General features: G+C 56.8%; 1 protein-coding gene across 3 annotated transcripts in view; it reads left to right on the forward strand.

Annotated features, from left to right (window-relative positions):
• The first annotated feature begins 1,584 nt into the window (after nucleotides 1-1,584).
• RAB11FIP5 (RAB11 family interacting protein 5) overlaps nucleotides 1,585-15,834 on the forward strand; it is a 41,487-nt gene continuing 27,237 nt past the window's right edge. For all 3 annotated transcript variants that reach the window (XM_065662425.1, XM_065662434.1, XM_065662443.1), the window contains exon 1: nucleotides 1,585-2,100. In XM_065662425.1, coding sequence (XP_065518497.1) covers nucleotides 1,724-2,100 — 377 coding nt within the window. In that variant the 5' untranslated portion in view covers nucleotides 1,585-1,723. The remainder of the gene's footprint in view (nucleotides 2,101-15,834) is intronic.

Raw genomic sequence — 15,834 nt, forward strand, 5'->3', positions numbered from 1 at the left:
ACACATCCATCTGCATGAACACACATGCACAGACACACATGCACATATATGGACACGTGCACGTGTATGGACAGACATGCACAGACATACACATGTATGGACGGACACACATACACATGTATGGGTACACAGGCACATGCACAGACATGCATGGATGCTCATGCACAGACACACACAGGTAGTGGTACACATGCACATACATGGACACACATGGACATGCACAGACACACACACACGTATGGGTCCACAGGCACATGCACAGACACACATGCACAGGCACACACACATGCACAGGCACACACACATGCACAGGCACATATTGGACTTAATGATCTTAAAGGTCTTTTTCAACTTACTTGATTCTATGATTCTATATACATGGACATGGTCACACATACACGAACACACATGCATGGACACACATGCACATACATGGTCACACATGCATGGACACACATGCACATGAATGGTCACATACATGCACACACACGCACATACATGAACACACACGCACATACATGGAAACACATGCACATATATGTTCACACATGCATGGACACACATGCACAGACACACATGCACATACATGGACACACATGCACGGACACACATGCACATACACGTGCATACATGGACACACATACACGGACACATACACATGTATGGACACACGCACATACATGGACACGCTTGCACAGACACACATACATATGTGTGGACACACATGCACATACATGGACACACATGCATGGACACACATGCATATGCATGGTCACATACATGCACACACACGCACATACATGGACACACATGCACATACATGGACACACATGCACATACACGGACACACATGCACGGACACACATACACATGTATGGACACACATGCACATACATGGACACACATGCATGGACACACATGCACATTCACGCACATGCATGCACATACACGGACACACATACACATGTGTGGACACACATGCACATACACGCACATGCACGCACATACACGGACACACATGCGCATGTGAGGACACACATGCACATACACGCACATGCATGCACATACACGGACACACATGCACATGTGTGGACACACATGCACATACACGGACATGCTTGCACAGACACACATACACATGTGTGGACACACACGCACATACACGGACACACATACACATGTGTGGACACACACGCACATACACGGACACACATACACATGTATGGACACACATGCTTGCACAGACACACATACACATGTGTGGACACACATGCACATACACGGACACACATACACACGTGTGGACACACATGCACATACACGGACGCACATACACATGTGTGGACACACATGCACATACACGGACACGCTTGCACACGCGTGCAGGTGCGCTCATACACACACGTCTTGGGACAGGGTAACAGCAGCGAGCGAGCGACAGGGGCCGGGGGGGGGGCGCGGGAGCTGTCGCGACATAGCGGGGCGCGCAGTCGAGATGGGCGGGGCCATCGGAAGGCAGGGGGCGTGGCCTCGCTGCGGGGGCGTGGCTCAAGCCCGCTCGGGGGCGGGGCTTGTGTCGGGGCGGTGGGGGCCGGTGTCGCTGGCGCTGCGGCCCGGCTGCGGCAGCGGCGTCGGAACGAGGCCCGGTCCGGTCCGGCCCGGTCCGGTTGTGTCCGGTTGAATCCGGTTCGAGCCGGCCCGGCGCCTCCCTCAGCGTCCCGTCATGGCGCTGCTGCGTGCGGCCGCGCTGCCGGCGGAGGGGTCCCCGGCCTGGCTGCCCACCCATGTCCAGGTGACGGTGGTGCGGGCCCGCGGGCTGCGGTGCAAGAGCGGCGGCAAGGCGGGCACCAGCGACGCGTACACCATCATCCAGCTGGGCCGCGAGAAGTACAGCACCTCGGTGGCCGAGAAGAGCACCGGCAGCCCCGAATGGAGGGAGGAGTGCGCCTTCGAGCTGCCCGCCGAGCCCGGCGCCGCGGCCTGCCCCGGCCTGGTGCTCACCGTCATGCACCGGGCCCTGGTGGGCATGGACCGCTTCCTCGGGCAGGCCCTGGTGCCGCTGGAGCCCTGGCAGCAGCAGGGCCGAGCGCCCGATGAGCGGTGAGTGGGAGCCGGGCATCGGCCCTGGGCGTGGGGGGGGAGGCGGGGTCCCGGTGCGCTCAGGGTGGGTGTCAGTGGGTGCCTGCGCAGCCAGGGTGGGTGCGGTGGGGTCCTTGAGTGCCCAGGATGGGTGCTGTGGGTCCATGTGAGCCCCAGGATGGGTGCTGTGGGTCCATATGAGCCCCAGGATGGGTGCTGTGGGGTCTCTACATACCCAGGATGGGTGTCAATGGGTCCATATGAGCCCCAGGATGGGTGCTGTGGGGTCTCTACATAGCCAGAATGGGTGTTAGTGCATCCATATGAGACCCAGGATGGGTGCTGTGGGGTCTTTACATACCCAGGATGGGTGTTAATGGGTCCATATGAGCCCCAGGATGGGTGCTGTGGGTCCATATGAGCCCCAGGATGGGTGTTGTGGGGTCTCTACATAGCCGGGATGGGTGTCAGTGTGTCCATATGAGCCCCAGGATGGGTGCTGTGGGGTCTTTACATACCAAGGATGGGTGTCAGTGGGTGCATATGAGCCCCAGGATGGGTGCTGTGGTGTCCCAGTGTGGCCAGGATGGGTGCTGTGGGGTCCCTGCTGCCCCAGGATGGGTGCTGTGGGTCCATATGAGCCCCAGGATGGGAGTTGTGGGGTCTCTACATACCCAGGATGGGTGGCAGGGTGTCCATATGAGCCCCGGGATGGGTATTGTGGGGACCTTGAGTGCTCAGGATGGGTGTTGTGGGGTCCCTGTGTGCCCAAGATGGATATCAATGGGTCCCTGCATAGCCAGGATGGGTGCTGTGGGCTCTCTGCGTGCCCAGGATGGGTGCTGTGGGCTCTCTGCATAACCAGGATGAGCACCTTGGGGTCCATGCATGCCCCAGGAAAGGGCTTTGCAGGCTGTGGGGTGTCACAGGGTCCCTGAACACCCCAAGAAGGGTGTCCCTGGGGCCGGGGGATCACGGGCACCGTGCGTGCCCCAGGAAGGGCAGTGCAGGAGGGGGGATGCGGTGGGGCTGGGTGTGCCTCAGGGCATCACCGGCTCCATGGATGCCCTAGGGAGGGGGTCAGGGGGTGCCATGGGGTCAGGCTTGCCCCATGCACCAAGAAGGGTGTCACAAGGAGTGGTGAGGTCCCTGGATGGGTGTCCCAGGGTTTGGGGTGCCCTGAGGTCTGTGTATGACTCAGGAAGGGCACTGCAGGATGAGGGTATCCCAGGGCCTGTGGATGCTCCAGGAAGGACGTTGCTGGGAGCAGGACATCACGTGTGGTGTGGAGGATGGGGTGGCTCCTATCAGCCCTGCAAGGGAATCATGTGGGACAAGGCACAGGATCCATTCTTCCATGTGTCCCGAGGGACCTTGCTTATCCCGTGAGGGTCCCGCTGGGCTCCGTCATTCCAGGGAAGCTGGGGCACGGATCCGTGCTGTGCTTTGTCCTTCCGATGGCTGTGGTGGGGCTGTGACCTGATTTATCATGGAGCTGCTGCAGGGGTCTGACCCCCATCCCCGTGTTGCTTCCGGCATAAATCCCTATTGGAGGGGATTTGCTGTTCTTCCTCCTGAAGGATTTAAAGCAATAATAACATTTCCTAGCCTTTGCCAAGTGGAGAAATGCAGGAATGTGGACGAAATTCCTTTAGGGAAGAGCTTTGCTGTGTGCCTCTGGGAGCATCCCCACCGCTCTGCCATTCCCAGACCCCAAGAATTCCACTGGCTCATTGCCCAAAGCACAGGGCTTGGAGGGGAGCCTCCTCCCCAGGGCCCAGCCTGGAGAATGGGATCAGCATGGAAAAGGCTTGGAAAAGCGGAGAGACGGGTCTCGTTTCCATCTGCAGCCCGGGGAGCCTCCTGCCTGCCCTAAAATGGGAGTGTTCCCAGAGGAAAAGGGACTCAATCCCGGGAGCTGGTGTCTGAGTGTTTCCCCTGCGGCGCTCAGGTTGCTTCTATGGGCCCTGCCTGGGGAATGGGGGGTGGTGGAGGAGCCGGATCGGGATTCTCCAGGTCCGATTCAAACGAGGATCGCGCGCAGGCTTCAGAGCCCTTCTGATCCGTGGGTATTCGGGATCAGACGAGTTGCTTTGGCACAGGAACTTTTCCATCCTCCCTGTGGTTTGAGGGGGCGCAGGGAGCCGGGATAGGAGCCACGTCTCCAGGAATGCTGTGCTGCTGTCAGCAGAGCCTGATGGAGCTGTGAAGGGTTCAGGAGGTTGAGCCCATGGTCCTGTCTCAAAGGTCTCGGTGTCAGGGGCTGTTAATCCCATGGGAGCAATGTCCAACGTGGCTGGACGCTGTCACACCATTCCTGCAGCACAAGGCGGGGGTCAGGGCAGCGAGGAGGGAGAATTCCAGCCTTTTTGCTGTCTCCTTCCCTCCCTTCCTGTAGCTTTGCTTGCATAAGGAAAATGAACTTCCCCTCATGCTGTTAAGAGCTTTTCAGGCTCTTTATCTTCCCTTCTTTATCTCCTGGTGGAAGTGAGCATGGAAAACCTGACAGGGAGCAATCCTCCCTGAGCATCTCCCTTCACTCACCCAGGAGTGGAAGCTGTTGGGAGTCTGCAGCATGGAAGGGGCTGCACTTTGTCTTGGATCAGAATCCCAAGCGCTGGAGCTTGTCCAGACGAAGACTTGGCGACAGCCCCTGGTTCTATGAGACCTCCATAAACTTCCAACCACATTCCCGTGCCTTCCATTGCAACCAGTTTTGTTTAGGAGGAACTTTTAGTCCCAGGTTAAGAAACAGCAAAACAGGCTCTGGGCCCGCACCGTGGAGCACACCCAGCTCTGTGCCGCAGAGATAACCACTGCCCTCGAGTGAGGGATGCAGGACTTGAGTCTCTGCCATACACTGCTTAGGACCCCATTTCTGCTCCTTGCTCCTGGGCACGAAGCTGCTGCCGGTTGGAATGGGATCCTGCTTCCCAAAGGCCTCAGTTGTCAGTGCCCTGCCCTTGCTCTCGTTTTCCTGCTGGTTCCTGTTGCATGGGAACATGTGAGGATTTTCATCCGTGGTTTTCAGCTCGATGGAAAATGTTCCATCCAACTTGGACTCTCCTCCAGGAAGCATCAGGGTGTTTCTGAGCTGCTCTGTTGAGCTCAGCATCTCTGTCATTACAATGTGTTGCCCAGGAGGAAATCAACTCTTGGACTTGCACAGGAGCAGCCTTTTGGCCTTTTTGGGGTATCCCAAAGCTTATCCAACACTCGGCTCCAAGGCTTGGGGCTTGGCAAGCAAAACAGCGGTGCTCAGCATCACTTCTCCTTTTTCCACTTGAGCTTCTAGTGCTTTTATGTACCACCCTTGCCTTTTAGTGCCCAACATCCATCCTCCTGCATCAAACCCTCTGTGCTGTGGCTCTGCATGGGCAGGATGCTCCTGGTCCTCCCTTCTCCCTCCCATAACCTGTAGATCTCTGTCCTGCCTCATATTTTGGGAGCCCAAAGCCCAGTCCAGCAACAGGATGAGACCATGCAATGAAATCCTTCCATAGTGGCATGGTGACGGTCACCACAAGAGTGCTGCTGGCACACAGGGAGATGGGGGGGGCAGTGGATCCCCCCCAGACCAAGGGCCCAGCCCAGCAGCAGAGGGTTTCTCTGTGCTGCCAAGGCAGTTGTCAATCACTTCTGCTTCCTGACAGCCAGAAATACCATTGCAGGCCCCTATGGGGCTCATCCTGCTTTCCCTCCTGACACAGGGTGTTTGGGATGGGTGGAAATGACTCCAGCTGCCATGAGCCAGAGCTTCCATCCAACACCCCTCAGGCTGTGTTATCCCTTTGGACAATGCTGTAGCATCTCTCAGCTGTGTGGTGTGGTGGGAGCTCAGTGTTGAGCATCCATCCCACATAATGCCTTTGGGATTGGACTTTGGGCCTCGCTGTGGGGATCTCGAAGGATTTTGCTCCATGGCTGATGGTGGGAAAGGGCAGTGGACACGTCAGGACCTCCTCTTCATCCCTTTGAAATCCCATTTTACTTTGCTTTCTTTCCCTAAGATCTCACAATGGGAAAGGTTAAAGCCTTCCAGGGAGAAGCTCTGCTGGAGCTCGGTCTCCAGAGGGCAGAATTCCAGGCTTTGGAGCACTGGGATCTACTTAAGGTGACTGTAAGTAGCAGAAGGAGCTGTGATCCTGGCTCTGGTGCTGCCTGCAGTGACTTGCAGTTGTTTGTTGGCTGCAGCCTTGGAACAGGAGTTACAGCCCCAAACCTCCCTATAGCACTTCCCTTTACTTCTTCCTGTCCCTTCCCAGCTGTGGAGGGGCTGGTTGCAGGGGGGGTCAGGATAACCACAGCTTCTCTATGCTGGCAGCAGGAATGAGATGCTCTTCTCACTCTCCATCAGCAGAGAAGCCATTGGGGTACAGAACCTTTTCCTTTGGGTGTTGAACTTCTCCAGCTGAAGTCCTTGAGGCCACTGGGGCTTCTTCTCTCCTCCGTGGCTTGATGGAGCTCAGTTCTGGGGCAAGTCTGAGTGGAAAAGGGAATTCCCATCCCTTGAGCACTGCCAGGGATGGGGCAGCCACAGCTTCTCTGGGCACCCTGTGCCAGCGCCTCAGCACCCTCCCAGGGAAGAGCTTCTGCCTAAGAGCTCATCTCGGTCTCCCCTCGGGCAGGTTCAAGCCATTCCTCTTGGCCTGTCCCTACAGGCCCTTGTCCCAAGCCCCTCTCCATGTTCCCTGCAGCCCCTTTAGCACTGGAAGACTGTTCCAAGGTCTCCCTTAAATCCATGGACATCATTAGAGCAGAAGAACATTGTGACCTGTGGGCTCTTGGCTGTGGCATCTCGGATGATGTGGTTTGTGCTCATTGCCATTCCCACCACAGCCTTGGCTTGAAGAGGCCAAGTCTTCAAGGGCTGCATCCTAGGGGAGATCTTCACTCCCTATCAGGCCTGAGCTGAGGCCACAGCACTGCAGTGTGTCCTTAAACCAAGGAGAGGAAGAGACCTTGATAGGAGGCAGAGAGGAAACAGCTGCTCAGGGATAGTGTGGGGATGGAAAGTCTTAATGCGAGGGCAGAGCGAGCCCTCTCTGCAGGAGCTGCTGTGATCAGAGGTGCTGGTGAAGGTCCTGAGAGCACCAGTTCGCTGCTCGGACACCCTGGGCTGTGGCGAAATCCTTGTTGTGGGCTGGAAAGGCAGCTCGGCAGGGTTGTTGTGTCTGTGCCGAGCCAGGAAACACCCTGCTGTGTTGAAACGAGCAGGGGGAGGAGAGGGTTGGTCCTGCCAAAAGCCAGGTCAGGATGCTCTCTGTGTGCTGGAGGCAGCCGGCTCTTGGGACAGGGTCCTTGGCGGCCAGTGTTTGCCCTGAGCTGGGAGCCCAAAGGACAGCTTCATGCTGCTGCTGCTTCCAAACTGACGGCAGGGCTTCGTGTTGCTCCTGCCAGCCCAGTTAACCCCATCGTCACCCGGTTTCCAGTGCTGCTTTAAGGGGTTTAAGGTTGCTCTGCTCTGCTCCAGACAGGCTCTGCTTTTGTTGTTGTTTAAAAGCTATTTGAGCACTTTGAGCCCAGCTTTGCAAGTCTGACACCATTGGCTTTGGGCTCGTGGTGGCCAAGAGCGCTGGTCCATCACCCTGCTTCACCTTCAGCCATCAAAAGCTGCAGGCTGAGGCTTCTTCCTCTCTTTCACATGGATTTTCCAAGCCCCAGCTGCTTCCAGCTGGCTTTTTCCCCCAGAAGCTGCAGGAAAACCTCCATCCAGCTCAGAAAATACCTCAAACCTGGTGGTATAAAGCTCAAGTTGCAGATGGAGGCGGTGCTATTGCATGTGCTGAGTTCAGCTGGTGCTCAGGCCATTCTTCACCACCTCAGTTCGTCTTTCCAAGGTGATTCCCTCCTTTATTTCATGCTACTCCTTCCTCTTTGGTGAGCAGGAATGTGCCGTGGGCTCTGCTCTCCATCCTCTCACCCCCCCCAAAGGGATATATCCTCATGTTGGGGTGAGCTGGGTGGCTCACAGGCAGCATCCACAGCAGCAGAGGAGTTACTGGGGATGCTCTTCATGGTTCCTGCTCCACTCTAGGAGACTCCCCCATTCTTTCACCAGAGGGTGAGTGACTGTTGGTGTGCAGAGCATGTCTGCACTGTGCTTGCTTCCAGAGCAGGGTCTAGACCGGGTTATCCTGCCCACCTTCTGTAGCTGGCTCACGGATGGGCTTATGTAGGTGTCCACATGGGCTCCTTGCCCCCAGTAACCCCATGGGGGCTCCTTGACATGGGGAGTCCAGGGCAGACCTCACGTCTTTCTACACATGCTCTGTGGAGTGGAAATGGCTTTGAAATCAGTGTTGCCACCTCTCGTTCTGTCACGAGCTTGGCTGGGATGGGAGGTTTGGCTTTCCAATAGGATGGACTTCCCAGCCCCATTGAGGGCTTGGGAGCCCCATTCCCAGAGGAGCATCCCTTGGCCTCTCCAGCTCTGCATTTCCAGCCTATGGGTCTCTTCACCAGCGAATCTACTGAGGGTAAAGGTGTGTGTATGAGTAGAGCAACTGCTGCCCTGCTGTGATTCTGGGATGTGTAACTGTTGCTGTATTGGCTGTTTCAGGCTGTGCGGAGCCCTTGGGGTTGGTTTCCCCTCTGGAGAACAGGCTCTGCATTCCCAAGCTTGTGTTGCTCCAGGTACTGGGTTCTCCGTGGTGCTCTTCCCAGCTGGAAGCAGAGAAGGATTTACAGCAGTAACACGTTTCTCCTGCCCATCGTGTGCAGGCTGGGTTGTGTGTGAGGTGGTTCCCCAGGAGCGAGAGCACCAGAGGAACCTGCAGAGCAGCTCCTTGCTGTCTGCTGTGCGTTACAAGCACAGGATCCCAGAGGGGTTTGGGTTGGAAGGGACCTTCATAGGATCATGGGATCAACCACGTTAGAAAAGCCCTTCAAGCTCATCCAGTCCAACCGCTCCCAGCCCTGCCAAGGCCACCCCTGCCCCATGGCACTGAGGCCTCGTCTCCATGCTGTGTGAACCCTTGCAGGGCCGGTGCCTGCAGCCCTGCCCTGGGCAGCCTGTTCCAATGCCTGAGCACCCTCTGGGGCAGGAATTGTTCCTCAGCTCCATCTAAACCTGCCCTGGGGCAGCTTGAGGCCGGTTCCTCTTGTCCCATCCCTTGTTCCTTGGGAGCAGAGCCCAGCCCCTCCTGGCTCCATCCTCCTGGCAGGCACTTGTAGGGAGCCATCAGGTCCCCCCTGAGCCTTCTCTTCTCCATCTGAACCCCCCAGGTCCCTCAGCCGTTCCCCATCACACTTGGGCTCCAGGCCCTGCACCAGCTCCGCTGCCCTTTTAAGAGCTGATTTTCTGTCTCTTGCTCTTAACATCTCCATTCATAAATGATTCATGTCCCGTTTTACAGCTCCTTAAATCTTCCCTGGTCTCCTCTTCCTACCTGCCCAGCCTGCACTGGGCACTGGAAAGCTCTGATCTTCGTAACCTGGATTGATCTGTGATGGAGTTAGCCACCCTTGTTCTCATGCCAGCAATGCGCTGCTGGCTCTTCTCCATCCCTGGGGTCTCCCATGTCCCCTTCCTTGCCTTCACACCCCCCGCTTGCCTCTGCCAGCCAGCACAGGGGCTGTAGGGGCAGATGTGGGGAGGGTTGGGCAGCATCCCCTGCGTTCGTATATACAGGGTCATGCCAGCAGCCTGTCTGGGGCTCTGCAAGTCTGGGCCACCCCTGTTTCCCCATAGCCAAGGGGAGGTGATGTGAAGTAGAAGGGTCCTGTGGGGCACTGCTCCGGATAGGATGCAGGAGTGAAGATGCCCAGGACATCGTCAGGATGGACCTCGTGCATGGAGCAGGATACGTGCCTGGAGCTGCAGGTCTATATCGCAGCCTGGCTGTTGCCTCAGGCTTCCCAGTGAGCTGTGGGCACAAGCAGGGGTAGTTTTAGCCCTGGTTTTCATTGTACCTTGAATGTTTCCTTGCCTTTGAGTCCCAGTGGAGACAGCAGCTCTGTCCCTGGCCTGAGAGCTATGGGATGAGCCCTTCAGCAGGGCATGGATGGCTTGTGCCCTGGGATGAGTGTGAGTTAGAGGTGGGAATGTCCCATGTGCCTGCATCCGCTGCAGTAACGCATCACTTGGAGCACCACCACCGTGTCCATAGCTGCATCCTCTTGTCCCTCTCACCACACACAGCTCTGGCTCTTCAGTTCTGACATCCCATGTCACCGACACCCTCCTGAGCAGCTGAGTTGGTCCTGTCAGGGCTGGAACCTGTCAGAGGAGCAGCTTGAGATGCTGCGGAGAGGTTGGTTCAGGTTTGGTTTCAAGCACTGCTCGGAGTGATGCAGGTTGGAGAGATGAACTTCTCCCCCTCAGCCACCCGAGCCCTTTCTTCCCCACCTGGAGGGAATCCGATTTTCCATGGTTTTCCGGGTTGATTTTTCCAGCTGTGTTTTAGCAGCTTTCCAGGGAGCACTTTGCAGAGAAAAGCAACCCCAAACCCAGCCTGTGCTGCAGAACCCTCGGCACCGATGGGGAGCACAGAGCTCCCCAGGGCTGGGTTGTTTTCTCCTTCCGCTTCCTCACTTGGGTGCTGAGCTTCCTGGTGAGGGGAAGTTCAGGTTGGAGATAAGGCAGAAGCTCTTCCCTGTGAGGGTGCTGAGGCGCTGGCACAGGGTGCCCAGAGAAGCTGTGGCTGCCCCATCCCTGGCAGTGCTCAAGGCCAGGTTGGACACAGGGGCTTGGAGCAAGCTGCTCCAGTGGAAGGGGTCCCTGCCCGTGGCAGGGGTTGGGGCTGGATGAGCTTTAAGGTCCCTTCCAACCCAAACCAGGCTCGGATGCTATCTTTGTGTTTCCTTAGGGCTGCTTCAGCTCTTGGCTCACCAAGGTGCCTTGTGCCCATCGAGGGCGTTGTGCCCCTTCTGCCTTCGTGTTGTCTCGTTCCTGTCCTGCTGTGTCACTGTAAAGGCCCAAATATTCTTGGATCAAAGACCTGGGGCTCTTCTCCTGAGGCTGACCTTGTTGCAGGGATGAATCAGCAGTGAGAGCCAGGCTGCTGCAGCCAGGGAAGAGGCACTGGCTCCCTGCTGCGCTGTCTCTGTGCTGCAGCTCAGGAGGCTCGGTTGTGTGGGGCAGGAGCAGTTCTGCTCAGTTTGAGGTGAGCATCACCCCCCTCCGACAGTGCTGAGTGGTTCTGGGGGGGCTTTGGGGAAGATCACTCCTATCTGTGCATCCTTCCCTCCCTGCATCCATGACCACCGCGAGTCGCTATGGGACTTAACTTCCAAGGAGGCTCTCTTGGACCTGCTGCTGGTAAAGCACTGGGACCAGTTTGAGGGAGAAACTGGAGAACTGTTGCTGAAGGTACCAAGGGCTCATTGAGCAGCTCTGTTGGGGTGAGGTGGGTCCCTCAGTGGATGGGGATCTCTTGGGGACCCCCAACCCAGGCGGTGGTCCTCCTTGGATGGATGCATGTCCTGCTCGGCAGGACCCACATCCTGCTTAGATGCAGGGCAGGATGGTGGCCTGATGGTGCACGTGGCATCTCAGAGCCGTGTTGTGTGATGGTGGGGGGGCTTTGGGCTTGGATTTGTGCTTAAGGAGCTGCTTGAACCAGGAGGGGGATGCGCAAGGTGACAGCAAGCCTCAGGTCTGGTCTGCTCAGGCTCCGTGCCCCCCTGTGCACCCCAGCAGCTCATCAGCCCTCCCACCCCAGTGTCTCCTGACCCCGAACAGCCGCTCTTTGACAGGCAGAAAGCACGTTTTCCCATTGAGCTCATTCCCAACACAAGGTCTGTGGGAGCGGGGGCTCCGTAAGCAGTCACCTGCCCCCCGACAGAGGGGATGGTGTGAAGCAGGCGCTGACCCTGAGCGGTTCCACCCCATCGGCATCCCCTCTGGGGTCCCTTGCCCTCCTTCACGAGCAGCTCCTACGCTCCTGTTTCCATGCCAGGCTGGTTTTCCCTTTGCTCAGCACTTGCTGCCTTTCCGGGATGGGACATTGCTGGAGGATGAGGGGAAAGCACGTGGGGGCCTGGAGCTAGAGCAGTGCTTTGTGTTCTCCTTTCCATGCTTCCCTTTGCTGCTCCAACTGATCCTGGCAACAGCAGCTATAAATATAGATGCTTTCTGCCTTTCCTCCCAGACCTGCACATCCCACCCTTCTCCTTGGCTCCTGTGGGAGGAGAGAGAAGCCTTTACATAGAAAGGGTTTAACTGAAGCAGTCTGGAAGCATTTGGGATGTGCTGATTACACACTGTGACCTACATGAGCCACGCAGGGGGTTGGGAACAGTGGGGTGGCAGCTTGCAAAGCCCTGGAGCACGGCTGAGAGCTTGAACTGGCCTCAAGCTTCCCCTTTTTTGGGACATCTGCAGTGAGCTTCTGTTTGAGGCTTCCTCTCTGTGCTGGGGCAGCTTCCTGCTTCCTTCCCCCTGCAGACATCCCCTGGCACAGCATCGTGGGTGGCAGCTGCGGAGAAGGACTTGGGGGTGCTGGTTGATGAGAAACTGAACATGAGCCGGCTGCAGTGTGCGCTTGCAGCCCAGAAACCAACCGTATCCTGGGCTGCACCCAAAGGAGCGTGACCAGCAGGGCGAAGGAGGTGATCCTGCCCCTCTGCTCTGCTCTTGTGAGACCTCACCTGGAGCATTGTGTGCAGTTCTGGTGTCCTCAACATAAAAAGGACATGGAACTGCTGGAACAAGTCCAGAGGAGGCCACGAGGATGATCAGGGGCTGGAGCACCTCCCGTATGAAGACAGGCTGAGGAAGTTGGGGCTGTTCAGCCTGGAGAAGAGAAGGCTGCGTGGAGACCTCAGAGCAGCTTCCAGTACCTGAAGGGGGCCTATAGGGATGCTGGGGAGGGGCTCTTTGTCAGGGACTGTAGTGACAGGACAAGGGGTAACGGGTTCAAACTGAAACAGGGGAAGTTTAGATTGGATCTAAGGAGGAAATTCTTTCCTGTGAGGGTGGTGAGGCACTGGAATAGGTTGCCCAGGGAGGTTGTGAGTGCTCCATCCCTGGCAGTGTTCAAGGCCAGGTTGGATGAAGCCTTGTGTTGGATGGTTTAGTGTGAGGTGTCCCTGCCCATGGCAGGGGGGTTGGAACTGGATGATCTTGAGGTCCTTTCCAACCCTAACCATTCTATGATTCTATGACCCTGGGGTGATGCTGGACATGCCTTTGGGGATGCTGGAAGCAGGCACTGGATGGTGCTGGACCCGTAGGGTGGAAGAGGGAAGAATGTAGGAGGATTCTGTAGCTGACCTGCAGCTCACGTCTTCAGCTGCTTTGAGCTCTGTTCCCTGCTTGGGTTGTGTTGGAGGTGTCTCTGAGCAAGCCTGGCTCTCCATATGGCCCAGGCTGAGGTGTCCAACAGGAGCACTGGCAGGGGAGGCGATGGGTGGAAATCATGGAACCCCAGCCTGGTTTGGGTTGGAAGGGACCTTAAAGCTCCTCCAGCTCCAACCCCTGCCACCGGCAGGGACCCCTTCCACTGGAGCAGCTTGCTCCAAGCCCCTGTGTCCAACCTGGCCTTGAGCACTGCCAGGGATGGGGCAGCCACAGCTTCTCTGGGCACCCTGTGCCAGCGCCTCAGCACCCTCCCAGGGAAGAGCTTCTGCCTAAGAGCTCAGCTCAGTCTCCCCTCGGGCAGGTTCAAGCCATTCCCCTTGGCCTGGCCCTACAGGCCCTGGTCCCAAGCCCCTCTCCAGGTTCCCTGCAGCCCCTTTAGGCACTGGAGCTGCTCTCAGGTCTCCCCTTCAGGAGCCTTCTCTTGTCCAGGCTGCCCCAGCCCAGCTCTCTCAGCCTGGCTCCAGAGCAGAGCTGCTCCAGCCCTCGCAGCATCTCCATGGCCTCCTCTGGCCTCGCTCCAAGAGCTCCACCATCACCCACCAGTGTGGGTGGCTTGTCCTGGATGTCCTGTGCAGTGAGGAGCTGGACCCAAGCTGGTGGCATCTCCTCAAGAGAGGCCTCAGACACCTCTGGGAAGTGGGTCCCTGCAGTCCTGGGTGCTGGACATGGTGGCAGAGGTTCCTGTATCTCCCCATGCTTCTTGGTACCGGCACCTCTTCCACTGGTTATTGCTATAACTCAGTTCAGTACAGAACAACTGGGCTGAGCCTGAGCTGTGAAGCCCATGGGGGCTATTCCAGACCTGGGAAAGGCTTTGTATGAGCAGAACCTGTTTGTTTTGATCATGTCCTCCTCTAAGACTTCAGCTTGTGTGGCCCCAATCCAGAATCCCACCCGGGGCTTCCCCCTGAGGGCAATTCATGGAAGAAACATGGAAAACTGCGGGATATGGGATAATGGCAAAAAGATGCTGCAGGAGTTTGTGTTTAGCCGGGACTTGAAACCAGCCCCAGTCGCAGTCTCCTGCTGCATCCCAGCCGAGGCCGTGTTGGCACCTCCTGTTTCCACTGATTCATTCAGAAACACCCAACATGGAACAACTGAATCCTCCCAAACACCCATAAACTTAGAGCACAGCCTAAATATAGCTCCGTGCCCTGTTTGAGGTGGTGTCCTGACTGCTGGGGAGGTCCTGGGAGCTAAAATAGCTCCTTAACCCCGTGCCGGCAGCAGCAGAGGCTGTTCCTTCAGCACACACTGTTTGGAGCAGGTCAGGTTTTCCAGCTTCAGGTTTTCCAGCTCCTTCTTTCAAAGGCATCAAATTCACTTTAATGACCACGACTTCTTCACTGATGGGGGATGCAGGGAGAGAATCCATGGGGGCTGAGCTCTTGGGGGCTGTTCCATGTCCTCATCCTCAGCAGCTCCGCTCTTCCCTTGCGTTAATCCACCCGGATACTCTCTATTGATGACACAGATCTGAATCCCGTTGCAAGATTTCCTCTCCTCATCCCCAGCTGAATGATTCAGCTCCTGAATCCCTGCTTTCCCAGCCGCTGCAGCCCTTCCCTCTTGAACCTCCTCCAGGTCTTGCATCAAGCCGAACAATGTTGGAGCTGATGCGCTGTGGCCACAGCCTGTTCCAGGCAGCCCTTTCCCTACGGCTGCTCCGGGAAGTGTCCATCTGACTCACCTGCTCCCGCTTCCCGACTGCTCCCTGGCACTGGATCAACCTCTCTGGGAGCCTTTGTGCTGCTGGGACTTGCTGGAAGGGGTTAATGGATTTTATTCTGCGTGTCTGGATGTGTCCAGGCTTGAGGCTGAGCCCTGACAGTGTAGTGGGCATTGGAAAGGGGTAGGATAAGCAAGTGGAAGAAGTAGGAATGATGACAGCCTTCCAGTGCCTAAAGGGGCTTCAGGAGACCGGGAGAGGGGCGTTGGACAAGGGCCTGTAGGGATGAGCTTTAAGGTCCCTTCCAGTCCAAGCCATTCCCTGATTTACCCCCATGTCCGTGCCCAGCACCATCCCTCCTGCGTTTCGCTGGCACCTCAGTTATGTGCTGAAGGACCTGGGTGCTTCCAGCTGTGCCCACGGTATTTATCCAGGCATCCAGCAGGGAATGAAGGGTTTGTGCCTCCTTCCCAAGGCAGAGTGCAGGCTCCCCGGGTTTTCCATCTCCTCCCTTTGTCCAGGACGTGGTATCTCCCCCAGCACTGACTCGGAAACCTCTGGAGGCCATGACTGGTATTATCCCCTCTCCATGGAGGTGTCAGTGTGCTCACACCCATCTCCACCCCTCGCGTTTTCCTGCCCTTGGTTTTGTTCTCTTTCCACTGACTTCACTTTCCAGGGGCTGTAAAGCACTGCTGGGATTTGCCTTTCTTGGGAAATCCTTGGGAATTTGGTAACCCACGTCTAGAAGATTCTTAGAACCATAGAATAGTTTGGG

The sequence above is a fragment of the Lathamus discolor genome, chromosome 1, assembly GCF_037157495.1.
Source record: "Lathamus discolor isolate bLatDis1 chromosome 1, bLatDis1.hap1, whole genome shotgun sequence".
Classification (NCBI taxonomy): Eukaryota; Metazoa; Chordata; class Aves; order Psittaciformes; family Psittacidae; genus Lathamus; species Lathamus discolor.